The sequence below is a fragment of the Ruditapes philippinarum genome, unplaced genomic scaffold (assembly GCF_026571515.1).
Source record: "Ruditapes philippinarum isolate M1 unplaced genomic scaffold, ASM2657151v2 ctg6442_1_1_1_1, whole genome shotgun sequence".
In the NCBI taxonomy this organism is placed as follows: Eukaryota; Metazoa; Mollusca; class Bivalvia; order Venerida; family Veneridae; genus Ruditapes; species Ruditapes philippinarum.
This window is the reverse complement of record NW_026860920.1, coordinates 129,402-150,515: the sequence shown is the minus strand read 5'-3', so window position 1 is coordinate 150,515 and position 21,114 is coordinate 129,402. Positions and strand designations below refer to the sequence as shown.

At 31.1% G+C, this 21,114-nt stretch overlaps 1 protein-coding gene across 1 annotated transcript; it reads left to right on the top strand.

Moving 5' to 3' along the window:
- The first annotated feature begins 1,962 nt into the window (after positions 1-1,962).
- Positions 1,963-10,573, top strand: LOC132713927 (uncharacterized). Its single transcript, XM_060696631.1, has 8 exons — positions 1,963-2,234; positions 2,566-2,982; positions 7,224-7,268; positions 8,376-8,501; positions 8,729-8,804; positions 9,069-9,136; positions 10,277-10,307; positions 10,498-10,573. The coding sequence occupies exons 1-8, from the start codon at positions 2,180-2,182 to the stop codon at positions 10,571-10,573; spliced, it is 894 nt and encodes a 297-aa protein (XP_060552614.1). The 5' UTR covers positions 1,963-2,179.
- The last annotated feature ends 10,541 nt before the right edge of the window (positions 10,574-21,114 follow it).

Here is a 21,114-nt window from a genome sequence, read left to right as displayed (position 1 = left end):
GTTTACACAATAAGAAATATTTAAGATTGAATGTGGTAAATACTATATGAGTACTCCTTGCATTTACTCGATATTAATAACTAAAGCTCGTCACACTATACAAGCAATACTCGTGACTCTAAAGCAATACTCGGTACACAGACATGTGTATTTACTCTCAAAATGCGTTGTCATTTGAAACCCTTTTGTTGATTGAACAGTTGCAACATAAACATTATCATCGTTATGACATTTCATTCGATTCAAGTTTTTTTAAGGAAGTAAATGTACAAAATCATCCAATTTGACTGAGGTCAAAAATCATTTATAACGTGAGCAGAGAGGCGAATTTTAACTCCTAATTACATTTCAAAGCTATTTCTCAACATTTATTGGTTTTCAGTGACTAGAGAAATTATCGAAGTATATGTCTGTCTTTAAAATTTATATCAAACCAATTCATAATGACTTAATATCGTCGCTGAACTAACCTTTGTTCCCTGTTCAAAGTCGCGAAATGGGATGAAAGTCCTCATACTATCGAGCAATATTCGGGGTACTGTATACCGCAGTGATGCTTGATCTTGTGTTAAACATAATTGTTCAAAACAGCTTAATGTGTAAACAATAACAAATTTCAATATCTTTGTCAAAATTATGTTTCAGGAAACAGCAAATCCATACAAAATAGGCAATACATCTTACGGTAAGGTGAATCGATAGCCGAGATATGACAAAAGAATGCCAAATCGGCGTAATAATTGACAAACAAACGTTACTAACAAAAACATTATTACGTGAAAAGAAGAGTAAATATATTATATATCTAGATCTAAAAATAAAGTACTTATTGCATAGCTTACCTTCAATTATGTTTTTGCTTTCTTGGTAATTGTGTTTATATGAAAGTTGAAAAATAAATTGATGTATGATCATATATTGTTGGCAAATGTGTGTAAAACGTTAACGGACATAAACACACAAACATAAAAATGTATTGTATTTTGAACTTCTAAACGATCTACTCATCGTAATATCATTTATAAGAAGTTTTAATCTGTTCAAGCATTTTTCTATTTCTATATTTTTAGCAAATCTCAGTATGAGAGTCTGGATCAGGGAGCAGAGGCAACCCACAATTATACGGATCTAAAGCACATGATCGGAGATTTGAGAGATCTTTCTCGAATGGTTAGGCTCATGTCGCCTAACCTTTTAGGGTAAAAAGGAAAACGCTCTACACATAACAAACAGTAATGAATGTTTCTTAACAAGACGCTGACCCCTTTTTTAGGGCTTTTGGGGGAAATTTCCCTTATTTTTTTTTTAATGAAATCCCCGTAAAAACCCAAAAGGGGCCCCCCAACTTTTCATCAATTTCCCAAGGGGAAACCCCGGGTTTAAAGGGGAAAAATTTCCCTTAAAAGTTTAAATTTCCATTTTACTCCGCCATTTTAATCTGAGGCGATTTTTGCGATGTAAAATAAATTTGTCGAATTATCTTTTTTAAGTTTAAAAACGGATAAAAAAGATAAAGTTTTTTTAGGGTTTGGCTGTTTTTGGGGCCATTCGTTTTTTACCAGGCAATCCCCCCAAAACGAAAATTTCAAAAATTAAAAAGAAAAAAAGGGCCCGGGGGTAAAGGAGCAAAAAAGTGGCTTAAAAACCCGATTGCGGGGGCCCAAATTTTTAAAATATTAAAAAATTCCCCCCGGGGGGGCGGGGGAGCGAAATATAAGAAATAAAACTGCGGGGCGCGGAGTGAATACACGCGCTCACCTCCTTTTTAACTTGTTAATTCTCGACTTTTCGCTTGGCGGGATCGCGAAAAAAATTAAACTTCGTCCCACGCCCCCGCTAATTAGCGTGTTTTGACGTTGAAATGAAAATAAAACAATACTGTTGATGAAACACTAGATCCTGTTGAATGTATCCGGTATATCTATATTGCCTTTTCCTGTTTTCATTATCAAGTATCTATTTGATTGCTAATCATCAATATAGTCACGATGTTATTTGATGTATATCATCACAAACAATTTTAAATAATTTTATAACTGTCAACACCAAAGTCCGTCTCTTATTTTCACATTTTATATTTTAATAAACTATTAAAAAATAATGTGTTATTCATGTGCCATAGTTTGAATGTAAAAGTTGAATTCATAAAGTAGAGAGATTATTTAAATCGTAGAAAAATATGTCGGGAATTTTAAAAGGTTTAGTTTTCTTTATCGCATTTACGTTCTTTAAAGGTAAGTCATTTTGCATTCAATTACAATTAACGATTTAGCTCTAATTATTTTCCGTTGTATACATGGACCATTTTTTACGGTCAAACTGTTTTTGTTCTTAATATACCCATGTTCTAAACAGTGTTTTTCATAACCATGTTAAAATAATATTTTTCATTCTCCCATAAAGCCATGATATTTATTTATCAATACTATCAAATGTACTTTTTAAAAAAAACATACAAAATTAAAATGTCAGAACTTGAAACGTTGTTACGTCGCACAATGTTCGATGTAGGATTTGGAATGTTATTCAAAAATACAATTGTTATTCCCATTGTTACATTTACAGTTTCTGGTGTGGATTTTACTTTTAGCAAGGATAAAGTTTTACTGGGCAGCACAGGTACATTAACTATGACATGCGATGTCACTGAAACAGATGTTGATATTTTTTATCACATATGGATATATAAACTTACATCAGCAACACGTTCTGTAAAAGCTTGGCAAGTATTAGCTAAAATGCAATTTATAAACAGTGCAACTATTTCTTTAAGTCAAGATATTGAAGCAGATAGTAAAGATTATGTTGCTAGAGGATCATGGAATTCAACATCACCTGCTAACACATATCTTACATTGTCTATGAACATACAAAAGTTAGTTTGCGATGATGCTAGAGCTTATAAATGTGAGATGTATTATAAAAGCTCCACAACAGGAACTATTCTAAAGTCTGAAAAAAATGCCACCTACTCAGCTTATGGTAATTTCATTTTTTTATATAAAACACCAGTCAAAATTTGCGTAATTTAATATGATACATCTATTTAAGTTTACGTTATTTCATTCCATTATACAAAAGGAGGTGTACATGTTGTGTCAGCTGAATAGACAGCAATGTTCGCATCATATAGTATTTGTTTCTTAATTTTAAACGCATATTTCAAACCTTTAATACGTAAAAGTAGTACAACATACCATATAATAAACTTTGGTTGGCAAAATATGTAAAATGCATACTTAAATATACATGTGTGAACGGATATCTTGGTTCGTTTTAACTGTCTGGAACATATTTGACAAATGTGTATAGAATGACATGTTCACTTGTATTTATATGTAGTTTAAGTCTTCCTAACATGTGCACTGTCGTTTAAGCTTTATCAACGTTACATTTACCATCAGTATATCTTTAAGATTAAAAATAATCTTATAACTGTATCATACTTGCATGATTATAAGATTTGTTCAGTGTATTTGCTTGTTTGTTTTATTATCAGAATATTTTCATTATGAAATATAAAATTCTTAAATTTATTTAGTTAGTAATGATAGAAATGATCATACCTCAAAAGATTTTATCCTTTCATTACTTGATGTGGAACACTATTTTAGTTTCTCATGTTAGAACGTCAGCTGATAGCTTGATTGAGGTTGTTTTTAAATCTTAAATTACAACTCCTATCAGATTCCATTTTCAACTGGTAGCAAGGTAGACTTTTATATTATAAATCACATAAGATTTTGTTATTTTAATGTTATATCGGGTGTGATGTCATATACTATATAATTGTATTAATATATGTCAAGTGTCATTTATGTCGAAGTGTTAGTTATTTCGTCGAATGTTACCATGACAACTGATAGAAATTCACTTCGCGGGGATTTATTTTATTTACACTGTTTCGTTAAAAGGGAACATATTGGGACTAAGAATGTGGTTTATCTAGCTACAACCGGTTTTAACCCCAAGTGCTATTTTACCACAGAACGTTCCAAGGCGGTACCCTTTTTGGGGATTTTTGGGTTTGTATCAAAAATTTTTTAGATTTTTAAAACTTTTGAATTACCAATTTTTTAATTGTCTTAAGCGGTAAGTATTCCATCACATACCCCCTAATTTTTCACCTTGTCTCCGACAACACTTTCCCTTAGATCCTCCTTGTCCCAATCATTCTCGTTTTAGCCATTATGGTTTTGTAATACGTATTATTCTTCTTGTTATTGATAATTGTTACATTTATTGGCATGTACTCCCTCCTTTACTGCGCCCTTGTGCTCTTCCTATTTTTGTTCGGTAACCTTCTGGGTTTCCCTACAAGTGTGGCTATGTTTATCCGGGGACTACATTCTGTGACCGTCGCTTTGCCTTGTTGATCTGTGCTTTGTTTTATCTCAGTAGCAGTAGTATTTATAGTATTGGTCGTCGTTTGCGGATTTTTTTTTCACATACATATCGTAGTCGTAGTACTTGGACAAATAAAACACTTATGACAACACCGACATGTTGAATTATTTAAGAAAACCTATGTTTTGTAACTGCTCTTTATCAAATTCAAATAGAAATTCGAATTATACTTTTTACAAGAAATTTTACTATTATATAAATATAAAAAAATGTTAGAATAAAATTGATAGTTTTGCGTGGACTGGTATTGCTCAGACACACATTCGCCGGAAGTATATTTGTTCAAATCTGTTGGTTTACAGTTCATATTTAAGACAGTTTTTAATAAAACGTTGAAAGAAAATGGTATAGTAAAGATTATATGTTTACAGGTTAGAATGTTTTAGCGTATGTGGAGAAAAATAAATTCACGGGTGATTATTTGTACAAAGTCTTTTTAAACTAGTTTGTATGTTAAGAGCGAAAAATAATTTTGAATTTAAACCAAAAACAACAAGGGGAAAAGGGGGCGTTTTAATGAACGCAAAACCCCCCCCCCACCCAGAAAAAAACCCAGTGGGAAGGGGCCCCCGGAGACCCAGGGGAAATAGGCATCATCAAATGCACAATGATTTTTCTGAGAAAAATCAAATAAGTTCAAAATGTAATAAGACAAATTGTTAAGCACAACGACAATATTTCCAGCATTAATATGCGATTAAAAATATATTTCTTTCACTCCCTCTTGCCGAATAATTATAACATAAAATAAGTAGAAATGACAGCGTTAATAATATATTAAAATATTAAAACCATGTAATGTTTACAATTCCAGTAAAAAACCTAATGTGACATCATTACTTACAAGGAAGAATGGTTTCATAGTACAAGGAATATCACCCCATCTGACATGGCAACTGCTGAGGTAGGAGATGGAGTTTGAACTAACGTGTACTGCTAATATAGGAAGCTTACCAGGCACCATTATTCGATGGCTTAAAACACTGAAACATCACCAACCAATGAACTATTTGCTACCAACCACTACAAAGGTACTGTAGATGGGAAGGCAACTGCAATTAGTAACAATCAATGTGGATATACCCGAGTGGCTTCAATCAAGTACACGCAACAGCAGCTGATGCCAAAAGGGATAACAATCTGGCATTCGAGTGTTATATTTACTGTCACTGGAGATCCGTATGGGAACTCCTTTTACCTCTGAAAAAATACGAGATTTTATACTGACGTCAGTAAGTTATCTATAAGCATTTGTTTTTTGTATAAAAGATAATTTATCATGACAAGTAAGAAATATTGTCGGAGCTAATTTAAAAAGTAAGTCGTTTTAAACTGTCTTATAAAACCTTTTTAGATAAAACTACCAGTTTCATCATGGAAAATTTTAATTAGTCAGCATATATGAACTATTTACAAAATGTAAATTATACATGAACATTAGAATAAAACTTTCAAATTGTTATACTGATGTCTATACTGTACAAGAGTGGACCATTTTTGCGTCACAAAAATAAAGATTTCATTAATTTAAACAGGTACATGCTAAGAATACTATTTTTGTAAAACATTTTGGTTTTATAAAAAAGACCGGTTATTTTTTTTAAAAAACATTTTGTTATATTTAATAAATTATTGTTTTATTAACACAAAAATATTTTTATTAAAAAATTTGTATTTGTTTTAAACCAAAAATTAAACAAAAAGCAATGAGATTAAAACAATTGATTAAATTTTCTCATGTAAGATGCTTAAAGAAAAATTGTTTTTTAAAAAGATGAAAAAACATTTCGAAAAAAAAAAATAATTTTTTCGCTCGAATAAATTTTAAAATATTTCCCAATAGCAAATTTACCACTTATACAGTGTGCCCTTGTTTAAAAAGGCAAGGAAAAAAATTTGCTCTTTAAGAATCACCCGTATATTCGACAATTTTTTACATTCAAAATTTCTTTTAACCTCTTTGTTAATGGATTTTTTGGGGTTTTTCAAACCCCCCATAGGCAAATCGGGTTTTGTCCTTTATTTAGTTTTTGAAAAACTTACCCTTTTTAAAGCCCAATAAAAACCATCCTTCTGTTTCCCCTGAACAACAGGAAATTTTAAAAACCTGATAGGAAAAATCCTTTTGTATAAATTTGGTTTATCCTTTTTCTATTTTTATCCCGGGTTTTTTTTGTACAATATTTTTTCATAGTTTGGTCCTTTAAATTTTTCTTATTTTTTTAGATTTCTAACTACCCTTTTACTCCCTTTTGGGAAAAATTTAAGGGAAAATTTTCAATTTATTCATTTTGGTTTAAGACTTTTGGGGAATTAAACGGGGTTTTTCTTAAAAGATTTTTTTCCGATTATCATTTGGGAATAAAAAAAGGAATTTTAAATTTTGTAACCACTACCCCAAAAAAATTTTATGGACCACTTTTTCGGGAAATTTCATTGTTGTGTTTCTAGTGCAGATTTCATCCAAACTTAACAGGAATGATCAATATCATGTCTAGTTGTGCATTTTTGGTTCAACGATTTCTGTAAGAGTTATATGACCCTTTAATATTTTTTGTTTTTAAAATTTGTCCGAACTTCTCCTCTTAAATCACTAATGCAATTTCAATGAAATTTGGTTCGATAGCTCCAGTCCTTGTGCATATTTCACGGGCTTCCTGTTGAATAATTTTTGCCTGAGTTATGGCCCTTAAATAAAAACCCGTTTTGCCCTGTTTATGATTTCTGTGATTATTTCCACACAGTAGCTGCAACATGCAATTGACTATCATGAGGTAACACACATGCGATCACTAATCGAACTTGTTTTATTACAGATAAACAAAGTAGTGGAGAGACAAACCGTACTATGAGTATAACAGGTAAAACAGCAACTTGTTCAATGCTATTCTATATGTAGATGGGTTGAGTATATTACTTTTACTAGCTCTAATCTAATAGAACATGGAAAGGGTAAAATAAAAATTGCCCTTTTTACATGCTTTTTGCCATAAATTGAGATATCTATCATTTGAGAGACGCCTTGTTTGAAAAATAAAAATATATAATCACCCCTCTCTTATTGTATTGCCAATTTCCCTAACGCCAATGGGAGTTATTATTTTCTCGATTCAATGAAATTGGCTGCGTAGGGCAATGCCTAGAATGATGATGTGCAGCTAAGAATTTTTTTATTATAGCGAATACTGCTTTTTGCTCTAAAACAGCCTTTACTTTAACAGTGAATGTAAACATCCGGTCAAGACATCCGGTGACAAAATTGCAATTCATAATGTGTCACGTCTGAGGGGAATATTTATCAGGCAAATTAATGGAACAAAGCAGGATTCCTAAAGAATATGATCATTGAAGCTAATCCTTTACCTGTTTTAGGCAGATCTAAGTACGATATCTTATAAATTCGCACAAGAATGATTGAGAGTAAAATATTAAGACTATTCTGGATCACCAGCTCATGGCCCTTATGTATGGGTATGTGTTTTTATTAATGATGAAATACAGAACATTGAATATTTTATGAATGAGTAAAGATATCAAAATGTACAAAGTAAATTCTCAACTTAAGCTGCTCAATGTAAAAGTTTGAGTGAATGTTTGTTCAGGTTTGTTACAGTTAGTTTTATATCATTTCCGTATTTGTTCAAAACACAATAAATAACACATAGGTTTGTGTGTAACAGCTAGAAGGTTGTCTTCACCTTAACAACAGGTCCATTTTTTCATTATCTATTTCGTTTTGTTACCTGTATTTTCCCACGTTTTAAGCTTTCATTCGGAGAATAATGTGACCAGGTTGTGATACATTATTTCGGCAGATAGTATACCCGCATATATTTAACAAAAATAATTATCATATTTAATTTTTTTTTCATAATAAACCATAAATTTAAGAAAACAACATAATTGTAACGAAATATGTTATTTAGAACAGGCACTATCAATACTTTATCGTGTTATTGTTATTGCAGATGGAAATGACATAAGTATAGCAGCAGGAGCTATCGCCGCAATTGTCATTGGCTCACTTATTGTTGGTGTTCTAATCGGTGCGGTCTGTATATGGCTTGTTTTAAAAAGAAAACGGACAGTAACAGGTACTTTTAATTAACTACATGTAGTTTAAGTCATTTTTATGATTTTTTTAAACTAACTTTGAAAAAAATATAATATTTTATACATGTGTATAGGAAAATATTTGATTTGCACTAAATGTTCAATAAATTGATAGACTAATGACACCGAAATCTGTATTTTTGACACTCGTGAAACAGTTCAGTATTAAAAACAAGTTAAAAACCTAATATCCTATCTTTTGAAACAGGCCTGACGAATCAAGATCAACATCAGTCAACATCAGTGCCACGAGAAACAGAATTAAATGATCCGTCATTTTCACCGTAAGCCGACATTAATTTTAGTTTTATATAGCTTAGAAAATATCATATTTGTTTCTTTTTGCTTCGTGGTTTTTTATCACTTACAACTAAATGCACTAATATACTAAATAATTATGGATAAAATGAATATTACACACATAAACAAATTATTACATATCAATATTTCTAATTTGTGTGGGAAAAAACAGAAAGAAAGAGATGAACCATGTTGTATTTGCAAGACCAAATTGCCAAATCTTATTATCTTGATAAATATTTTTCTAGGAATACCTATGAACAACTTCAAAATAGAACAGAGACTGAAAGCAGGATGACTTATGATCTCCTAGACGGTATTTCCGATTTTTTTTTCATAATTTACATTGCGAATTATTTAACTTATGTTAATTGATATATTATCGCATAGTTTTGGCATCTGTATATTTTACTGGTTCATTATTAATATCATATCACATGGATTTTGACATAAGTATGTATATTAAACAAACAATATCGGTCTGAGTGGTATCTTTATGTTTTATTACTTATCTGTTGTTTAAATGCGTTGTTATTGATCACGAAGACAATAGGCTGGAGTCCTCCGCATCAAAACGATAGAGATAAGCACAAACCGGCTCGATGTCATTTCAATACTAAAATTATTACGAAAAGACAAATAAGGGACATCACATTTTGCTACTTTCCAAGTTCAGGTTGCCGGGATTCATATTTAGCTGCTTAATCTTGCATTTAATGTTCGCTTACTTAAACTGCTTAGAAATAATAAGAAAATTTTTTTTGTTTCATTTTAAGAAAAGTAAGTTTGTCCAGTCCTCAAGTATTGTTTTTTATTAATTCATCAACAATTAAATCTTGTGTTTTTGCTGGAGGAGCTTAATAAACCTGTCTTCAACCTCCAATATTAAATGAGTAGCAAAATTTAAAATCTAACACATTTTAATTATTGTCATATGTGCTTATAATATCACAGACTCGTATAGTTTGACTTTATTAAGTTACTTTTAATGATATATTCAAACATGTCAAGATCAATGTTTAATCGAGTTAATCGTAAATATTATTTAAGTGACATTATTCTCATATTGTCATTGTCAAGCTGACCTGTATTGACTATATTTTTCAAAGGTCTGACTGTTACAATGATGATTGGCCATAAGTTGATGTTGGAAAATGTTTGCATAAAGTGTTATTATTGTTATATCATATGCATAAATGTATGTTTAATCGGAATTCTGTTGTGTTCTGGTATAAAACTCGTTCATTGTTATTTGTTTTTGAAGGTCAGATTGAAATAAAGTTTTATTCATGCATCATTTGTAAATGGACTATATCCATTTTGATTTATATCAACATTTACCTCGTGTATATACATGTATATTGTATGTGTACACATTAACAATGCATTTTCCCATGGCACTTTTTTCATAAACAAATGTCCAACAATATTTATGTTATTTTACATTATGCTTCAGCTTCAGCAAATTCCAGCGCAGTTCCAAACAGGTAAGAAAATAAAATTATGAAGTTCAAACTGAAGCACTAGTGTCAATAATGTTTTATTAAATAATTATGATAAGGAATTTACATACATAGTTGGTAATGAAATTAATTTATTCTAATATTTTGAATATATCATTCACTTCATTATACAATGACATTTTTTTAAATCATTTATTCATATCTATAATTACAGCCAATCACAGTATGAGGGTCTTGAACGAGAAGCAAGAGCATCTCACACGTATGCAGATCTAAAGCTTGGTCGGTAAAACATATTATCTATCTCGCCTGCTTGGGTTCATTTCGGTTACCATATATGTACCAGTTATAAATGTGTTTTTTTTGTACAAAATCTTTAACTATCGATGATTTTGAGGTTTATTCATAAATACAATTAATATTATATAGGGATTTGGCCATGACCAGACGATTCCATCGTGCAAAGGAAGTTATTCGAGCAATCCGAATTCGATCGAATAAAGTTTAACTAACGTTGTATAGGTGTGACAGGGAAAATTAAATATATTGTCATCTTTTACATTTCTCATAAGATAACTCGGCTTAAAGAGTTTATCTAATTTTTTTTTACTTCTCCACTTTAAAGGACCATATACATGTAAGCACTAGTTGTAAATGTTTTTGACACAATCTTAACCTGTCTAAGACTTTAAGGTTAATTTGTACAAACATTAAACATTATTTGCGGATTTTGCCGGGACCAGGTGATTACTTTGAGCGAAATGAGTTCAGTTATTCGAGCAATCCTGATTTCGAGCGAACCAAGTTTAACTATAGTTGTGTGGTTATGACAGGCAGTCAATTATTACCTTATCCATAAGACAATTCGGCTTTAAAGAGTGATTCTTCGTAATTATTTTTCATTTTCTCTAGTTTTAAGAGCTAATATCATGCCGACGGAAGCTAAAGTGTAAAAATTAACAAAGGACAATAACTCCAAAATAAGGCAAGGCAGAGTTATGGTTCGTTTACACTGCACATCTACTTAATGAGATCTATCTACCTGCAAAGTTTCAAGTTGTTATTTATTTTTGTTTCAGAGTTATGTCCCGGATAAACTTCAATGTTTTACAGGGAATATTTTCAAATGAACGGTTTTCTTTAATACAGCTCTAACTTGTATATATAAAGATTTTGTACCAAATATAAAGATTAAAATTTGAAACTGTAATATTTGTATTTTACATGAATTATGTACAACACGGTTCTTCTTCCATTATTATATATTCGTCAAAATGGCAATTAAAAATCTTTGTAAAGTTAATCAATCATTTTAAGTTTGTAATAGCCAATCACACATACATTGGTATACGAGTTCAATTCACACCTAATCCTTCTAGAATATAATTGATGCACATTCGCATGTTCATCAGTTGATGTACCAATATAAGGTCCAAACATAACAATTTTTGCCTCGTTCTTATAAAGTCCATATCGCACCCCATCTTGCCTTTTTATTTATTAAATGAGAGTCCCAATTCCTTATCAAATCCTTATTGTAATTCAAGAAACAAAGTTCGGTCGAAATCTTCAAAAATGTTGATGTGACATAAAGAATTAATTGAACAAGTATTCATCGTACACAGCCGTAAAACCTTTATCAGTCCAATATTGTTTGTGTTTTCTCCATCCTGGATGGAAACACAACGGAAAAATTCGTACCGTATCATGTACCAGTCGGTGAGTAATAAGCTAAATAACTTGAAACCCCTACATCATCTTACTATTTGGGCCTCCGTGGCCGAGTGGTTAAAGGAAGCCATCCGGCTGGCTTACGGAAGGTCGGTGGTTCTACCCAGGTGCCCGCTCGTGCCTGAAATAATGCCCGGAGGGGCACTTGGGGTCTTCCTCCACCAATAAAGCTGGAAAAAAATCGACGAAATATCTCGGCGGGACGCTCTAGGATGACCCGACTTGAGTGTACGGTCGCCCATATGGGCTTTCCGGCGGCGACCTTAAATAAACGCATCAAAAAAAAATCTTACTATTCAAATGTAAAATCAAGTCTTGCCTTATAATACTTTTTTACTATAACTGTTTGGTAAAATTGACCTAAAATTGATTAGCTTTTTATGTTTTAGTTTCAGTACATAATACACATTTAGGATTTTTTTATCAAATGTAAAGTAACTGTTTCTGATCCGTAATACGCACATGTAACGGTCGTATGGCCTAAATGTTAGCAATGTATCCGCATTGTTGCAAGTTTGAATCCTCGATAAACCATTTCTTTTAATAGATTCTAACTTCTCTTTATGGTAAATGTAGCATGAATGAATAGATTATTTGTTTACCTTCTGTGTCTTTTTCCTTATTTTTATAATCTTGATAAATGCATATAATTATGTATGTTATATTTTAAGTTCGATGTTTGAAATCTGTGGGTGATGGACAAAAATACATAGTGGTAAATTTTCGGAAAATATAAAAACAAATTAAAAAAAAACTGAATAAAAATTTAATGATTCAGCAAGGCTTTAAGTTACAAACTTCAATACGTGATGTGTCTGGTATCTTGTAATCGAGACTTGTTAGGCAGTAATATATGTTACGATTTCAACGAAATACATATACATTTGTGTATACATATATGTACATATCTGAAAACAACATGCATCAAGATTCATGCTAATTTTCACGAAAAGTTTGAAACTGTTTTATTTAGAAAAAATCGTGTCACGAGAACAACGAAAGTAATTTAGAAATTGCACACGGCTTTTTCAATCAAAATAAATTGCCAAATAAAAGTCATAATGTACAAAACTTACCCCTTACTATGTCAGTTAAAGTATGGCTATCAATACCACAAAATCAGTCATTCATTGCAAATAACATATAGTTGTAATTATATTTACTTTTCTAAGAATGGTACTACATTTTTCTCAAAGTGGATTTTTTAAATATTTGGCATGCAGCTTTAAGATCCGTATGCTTTCCTTCTGAAGCAGATAATAATTGATGTAAAAGGTACATATGACGTTATTTTAAGGAAGATATTTATCAATCAGTAACAAGAAATGGAAGGAAACTATGGAGATCAATCAATATCTCTTTATCTGTTGTCTAAATCCAATTCGATACTTTTCTTTTTCAAATATATTATAAACCACATACTTAGATTGACCTGCCTTATCCATAAGATAAATCGGCTTTAAAGGGTGATTCTTCCTAATTATTTCTTTCATTTGGCTAATATCATGCCGACGTTAGCTATTAATATCAAGTTTAAAGGTAAAAATTGAACAAAATAATCAAATAATAGAGCGGTAAATTGCAAATACATTTGTAGCTCAATATAATGAATTGAATTATTAAATGAGTTTACATAAATGAGTTGTATTGTAGTTTGATTGTAGTCAGCATGTATTTCGATAAATTATGAGCAAAAAATATTTAATTTTGCCTAAATATATTTTAGAATAAACGATAAAGATACGCCATGATTATATAACTAGATTCATTATGCCAATTATACTAATGTAACTTGAAATGATGTTATTAATTGCAAAGAAAAATTGTTAACATCTGCAAATTTCATTACCCGAACATACTACCTTTCACGAACAACTTATGTTTAGAAATTGTTTGTTTGTATGTGTGAGTTGATTATGAATATTGAGTCTTACATTGTTAAATATATTCATTTCATTTTATTGGCAAATCGGCAAATAAACACTACCTTTGGCCATTAACAGAGTATGCCAAAAAGTAAAATAGTTACAAACATTAAAGCATATAATATATAACAAAAAGAAACAAGAATGAAACTAAAAGCAGTTAAATATATAAGATTATGTGTCTAATGTTTTAAACACCAATGAAGCAACAATCAACTTAGGATTTTTCTGCAACATAAGGTTATTAAGCAAAAATGTCTGGAGAAAAGTTCAAATAAAAAAAGACGGGCATTGACAATTATCTGACAACAGGCAAAAACCGAAAAAGGATTTTTGAGTGGCAGCTATAATTGGTTCTGCGATTGCTGCATTAGCTGCCCGGGTTTCTTATCGGTATGATTTGTACCTGGTTTATTCTAAGCAGAAAAGGAATAGGAAAGGGAATCATCATTTTATCTGCTGTTGTCGTTAAAAGACAATAAAATAGAGAGATACAGAATCCCTAAAGAAAGCCTAACACAAATTTATAATGTTGTAAATTAATTGTATTTAATACTGTCACGGACCTTACTTTATTCCTCCGCGTCCACAGGGGCGGTGCTATTTGCGTTTACTTTTTTTTTTGGCCATGGGCCCGGATTTGATCAATTAATCCCTTCGATTTACAGCTAAAAATAAATCCGCATCCAAGAACTCCTTTCGATTTCTATATTGGTTTCCCCTTCGGTGATTCGCAACATGTCATATTAATGAATGAGAACCGGAAAGCAGTTCTGCTGTACGTGAATTCGAAAGCTATAAATAGCTATAAATGTTCTGACACTTAGGTTATAAATTTGTTATTTCCCTTTTTTAGTATTACATGAAATTATAATTTGTTACATTTTGAATTACCTTTACACACAGCATATAAAGTATACCATTAGTGATTGAATTTGTCAATATAAAGAAGATTTCAGGCATAATTAAGACTTTAATAATTTTGCTTTTGATAATTATTCTTAATTTATATTTATGAAATTAAATGTTTAATAATAACATGTTGATATATTGGTTGTTTGAAATAATTAAACTTTAGTATATATGGTTACCACTTTGTGCTTCAAAATTAACTCTTTAAAGGTATGACTTGTGACATGTCCGGGGTCCGTACTCGACAGCGAAAGCTGCATTTCGTGGCCTTAGGAGCGGATGGACCCTCATTAAGCATAGGCTATAGATAGCATCATTGATAACAACAGAAACTTTAATCTACAGTTTGAACATGAAGTGTAATGTTTTTTATGAATGGTTTTAAAGCAATTCAACAAAAAAGTATAATGATCTCCCAATAAATCAATTAACAATAGTTTTTTATATATCACCAATGTCAAATAGCTTTTATATCTTTGACTTGCACGAACATGATGTTAATGAATTTCCTCATACCTGCCTAAAATTCAGGTAACAGTCTTCTATTATATTAATAAATCTTGTATCACCATGTAACGCGTGTATAACAAACGAAAAAATCCTGAATTTGGTATTTTTGAAATTCGTCCTATTTTTTCATCCCAGAGTTTGTTCTACTTTCAGTATTGAAAGAAACCATTTTTTTTTTAATTTGACATGAAAAAATGCATGTAATATTACTATATTATAATTCCCTTTTGTTACTATTTGTATATTAGTTACAATTATAATTCTAATAAAAACACAGACTTTGATATTTTTATCATCTTATGTTACTGACTACAGTAGTGACACAAACAGAACACAGTACAGTCATGTCACATAACATTTACAAGTCTTGTAAGTCTTGTTTGTATTCAATGGAATTACTTTCCTTACCAGGTAGGCATCAGTGAAAACATTTTTTATATTAAATATCTTTCCCCTCTTTTTAATTATGGACAGTGCATAAGATAAGTATGATTATGCAAAAAATGGTTTAAAAAAAAAAACATTCGGAAAAAATCTTCAATTATAAATATAGTACTTAATCTGAATATAACATGGCCTGTGCGTAGGAATAATTTGGTAAGGTATCTGTAATGAGCGCATTTTTTTGCGCGGAGCTCTCAATTGCTGCATTGCAGCAACATTTGTACTTGTAAAAGATATATTTCTATCAGCGCCGAGGGCTGTAATATAATTAATCAGCAGGGTGCAAACGTTGTAATACAAGCGGCACTAGGCCTTAAAATTATGCAAATGTAACTGTTATAACATTCATCAGATTACGTAACTTATTCTAGTTGTTTAATTCTGATCCGAAGTATCATCCTAGGGGCATTATTGGTCATGCCTTACTGATTTGATACCTTTGGATGACTACCAACTGGTATTCATATAAATGTCACATTAATAATTATACTTCGTTATTAAGAAAATTTCTGTGTTTGTACGTTTAGTGAAAAAAATATTTAACAGTAAGCAGAATATGAATTATATAAAAAATATCAAATTGAAAATATAAGTATATATTTCATTAAACCTTTTATATAATCTGCAGCGCATAAAATAGGCTTGATGTATGATTTTATGACGATGCCTCTTTTACCTACACAAGTATCTTAACAATTATTACGCCTTCGATTTTTGAAACTACAGAATTCTTCCATTTTTGAAACTCAAAATAGCAAATAAAACGATTTAACTACGTGGTAAAACACAGTGTGACATTTTTCATTATTTAAAATCAAACATAAAAGTAACCATGGTAAATTACCTAGCCATGATTTAGTATTTAAACGTATCGTTAAATTTATTATGCCAAACGCTTTTATACATTGGGCCATCCTTTTATGAAATATCTTATTAAATAATTTCAAATTTAGGCAATTTCAATATGCTCATCTTACAAGTGTAAGGATTGTGACCTCCATATCTATTTATTAAGGGACTTACTTCCACTGTTTCCCCCAATGAAAGGCAACAACATGATTCATGTCTTAAATGAAGGGCTTGTTAATACACTAAGGACTACTGTTTCAGTTCAAAGTTCCTGGAAATTGGTACATAATGTAGGAAAAAATAATTTGATGATTTCTAGTTCGAATATGGGTCATCTTGGGTCAAAAACTAGGTCACAAAGCCTAACTATGGATAAACATTTTTAACACTTTAAAGGTTTCGTTTTCATCAAACTATCCTGAAAATTGGTTGGGCGGAAATGTTGTTTTGGCGATTTGTAGGTTAAGTTGGAATAAGGGTCATCTGTGGTCAAAGCGTACGTAACACACAATATGAAGAAAACCTTGTTAACACACTAGGGGCTACTCTTTCAGTCCAACTTGCCTGGACATTGGTCAGATAGGTTGTTATGATGATTTCAATATGGGTCACCTGGGATCAAAAACTAGGTCACATAGCCCAAATATGGATACTGTTCAAACACCCTGGAAATTTGGATTAAAAATAATTAAAATTGTGTTTATGAACAACCAGTTCATGCGAAATGTATCCGGTTAATCTATTTTGTCTTTCGTGTTGTCATTACCATGCATTTACTTAAATAAAATATAGCCATAGCGTTATTTGCTCTCTATCATCTACAAACAATATAAGATAAACTTATACTTTCATCGTTTATTTTTAGGTTGTATACTTTATAATGCATTAAATGTTATCTGAATAATTACAAAAAAAAATCTAATATGTTTTAATGTCTTTATTGCAGACGGGGGTAGAAAAAAACTGATAATTAAATAAGCTTTATAGTTGGACTTTTAACTTACATTGCAAATTGGTACGTTCGAACTCCAAGTCCAGGCAAAATTCCTATATAAAATATATATAGAAGACGGACAAAACCCCACAAGTTAAAACTCACACCTCAAAATCTGAGTAAACAAAACTCATTTATAGTGTGGACAAAGGCCCTCACATTTCATTTTATAGAGTGGACGTAACCTTACACTTTTTATTACTAATTAAGATAAGCTTTTGATTGACAATAAAAATAACCGACACTGTTGACAATAATTAATGTTTAAATGTTTAATAAATGTTTACCTTTGATATCTTTTTAACAGTTTTTTAAAATTGAATGCTTACCCTTTGATTTTGATATAACAGTTTGTAATATTTATATAGTCTATTATTATTCAATCACATCGTATTGCATATTTTAATTAAATATTAGATATCATTAATAAACATGATCATTGGAACTATGTAAAATAATTAAAGTAAGTATATCAAACCTTAGTAAATCTTTTCTTACAATAACTTGCCTGATCAAAGTAACATGAATTGTATGATAACAAATATTTAGAAAGTGCGGGTATTTTTCCACCCTATAAAATTCATGTGTGGTGTTTTGTCCAAATTTGATGTATAGGTATTTAGGTGTAGGGTTATGTCCTGCAATATACATTTGTATTTTATTCTATCTGGGATCTCTCGAAAACCGATCGCTCGAACTTGCGAAACTGATATATGGTTACTTCGGTGGAAATATTGTGAAAATCACACCTTTTCGCTCCAACAACAACAATTACGGGTCGATATGTATGTAAAGCATTGACTGTCTTATAATTATAAACCTGAACGATTTTATGTCCAAACAGCAATATATTGAGTCAACCTTTCCTCATATAATGTGCACACATTAATACATTATGCGGATCCATCTTAATATGTAGTCAACTGAACAATATATAATGTCAATGTGTCTTTATATGATGTCAATATATCATTATACGATGTGCCTTTTTGAATATATTATGTGGTACCATCCTTATATAAAATCAAAATGACAATATACTATGTCAGTCTGTCCTTATATGATATCAGTCTTTCATGATATGATGTGAAGTTACGAATATATTATGTGGAATAATTCTTATATAGAGTCAACATTATATGATGTCAATGTCTCCTTATTATATGTCAATTTATCAATATACGATGTGCATTTTTCAGTATATTATGAGGAATCGTCTTTATTTTCTTATATAGAGTCAAAACAACAATATATCATGTAGAATCGTCTTTATAATATATTATAGAGTTAACTTAACAATAAACATGTATGATGTCAACGCTTCCTTATATGATGTCAATCTTTCATTATACGATGTGCATTAATGAATATATTGTGTGGAACCATCTTTATATAGAGTCATAATTATAACAGTATAGTATGTTAATGTTTCATTATACGATGCCAGTCTTTCATAATATTATGTGCAGTTACGAATATATTATGTGGAACCATTCTTTTATAGAGTCAATACAACACTATACTATATAGAACCGTCTATATATAGAGTTAACTTAACAATATATGATGTAAATGCGTCCTTATATGATGTCAATCTTTCATTATACGATGTGCATAAATGAATATATTATGTAGAACCATTCTTATATAGAGTCAAAACAACTGTATATAATGTAGAATCGTCTTTATATAGAGTCAACAAATCGTCAGCAGTTTAGAACCGCCCGGGATTCCTTCAAGTCTTGAGATTTTATCACAATGGGATATAGACAGTCCCTGCCACGAACGGTGCATAGTGAGATATAACCCGGTAAATCTAACCCCATCAGTATTATGGCAAAAGCACACGTTATAACTTCATATAAAAATGATATATTCACATCGTGTAATAATAGATTCACATCGTATAATAAAAGATTGACATAATATAATGATAAGTTGACATTATATAATGATGCTGCCACATAATATATTAATAAATGCACATCGTATAATGATTGGTCGACGTCATATAAAGACACATTGACATAATAGATCAGTTGAATTAATATAAGGATGCATCCACATAATATATTCATGAGTGCACATTGTATAACGAAAGAGTAACACAACAACGTTCATTTTTAAAATCTAAGACAAGCCAAGGCTTTCCAAAGATATGTCCTATTTTAGTGACAGTTGGCGTCACATGTTCCTTAACACCTCGTAATCGTGATGGACGTAATTGAGGTTCAACTTTATTGATAACTAGAGATGTGTCCAAAGGACACGGATGCCCCCACTGTGCAGATGTGCTCGTAAACAAGAGCATGCATATCTGTATGTAAGATATTTATGTGGAACTTTATATCTGCCATCCGGTTTAAGAGGAGTTGCGTTCACAAAGTTTCTATATGGTATATAGTGAAAAAATCAACAAAGGGCCATAATTCTGTTAAATTTGGGTCCTTCCTTTACTTCCATCTACACATTAAGGTTGTTCATCCCTGGAAGTTTTAGCAAAATCTGCCAATTCTGTTAAATTTGGTCGCATCCTTCCTTTACTACCATCTACACATTAAGGTTGTTCATCCCTGGAAGTTTAAGCAAAATCTATTATCCGGTTTCAGAGGAGTTGCGTTCAATAAGTTTCTAAATAGTATATAGTGAAAAAATCAACAAAGGGCCATAATTCTGTTAAATTTGGTCGCAGCAAAAATTCCTTCCTTAACTGCCATCTACACATTTAGGTTGTTCATCCCTGGAAGTTAAAGCAAAGTCTGCAATCCGGTTTAAGAGAAGTTGCGTTCACAAAATTTCTACATAGTATATAGTGAAAAAATCAACAAAGGGCCATAATTCTGTTAAATTTGTTCGCAGCAAAAATTCCTTCCTTTACTGCCATCTACACATTAAGGTTGTTCATCCCTGGAAGTTTAAGCAAAATCTGCCATCCGGTTTAAGAGGAGTTGCGTTTAGAAGATTTCGGGACGTACGGACAGACGTACCAACATTTTGGGTTTAGGGGCTATTTTCTTTAATTTTTTTTGTTTACTTAAGGGCTACTAGCCCATAGACCCTTTGATCACGGAATGAACCTATTGTTCTCTTTTATTCTCTTTACTGTTATGTAGCCCCTAAAATCAAAATTGTTGCTCGTCCGGACGGGAGTACGGACGGACGGTCAAGTGCAACGCTATATGCTCCTCACTTTGTGATGGCATAAAAAAATTAAACGTTATAACTGATTTGTCTGCCATCCGTGGGTCATGTAACGTGTATCGTAACCGTGTTGTTGATTATATATTTATAGAATGATACTTGCAAAAGTTTATTTTAGTAAATGACTACACATAGATGCTGTTGTAATTTATTTTTTTTTTAATATTTTATGAATTCACTGTTTAAAATCATATTTATCCCATAATAAACAAATGAATTTATTTTGAAAATTTCACAAGTTTGAAACAATTTTTGCCCAATCAAA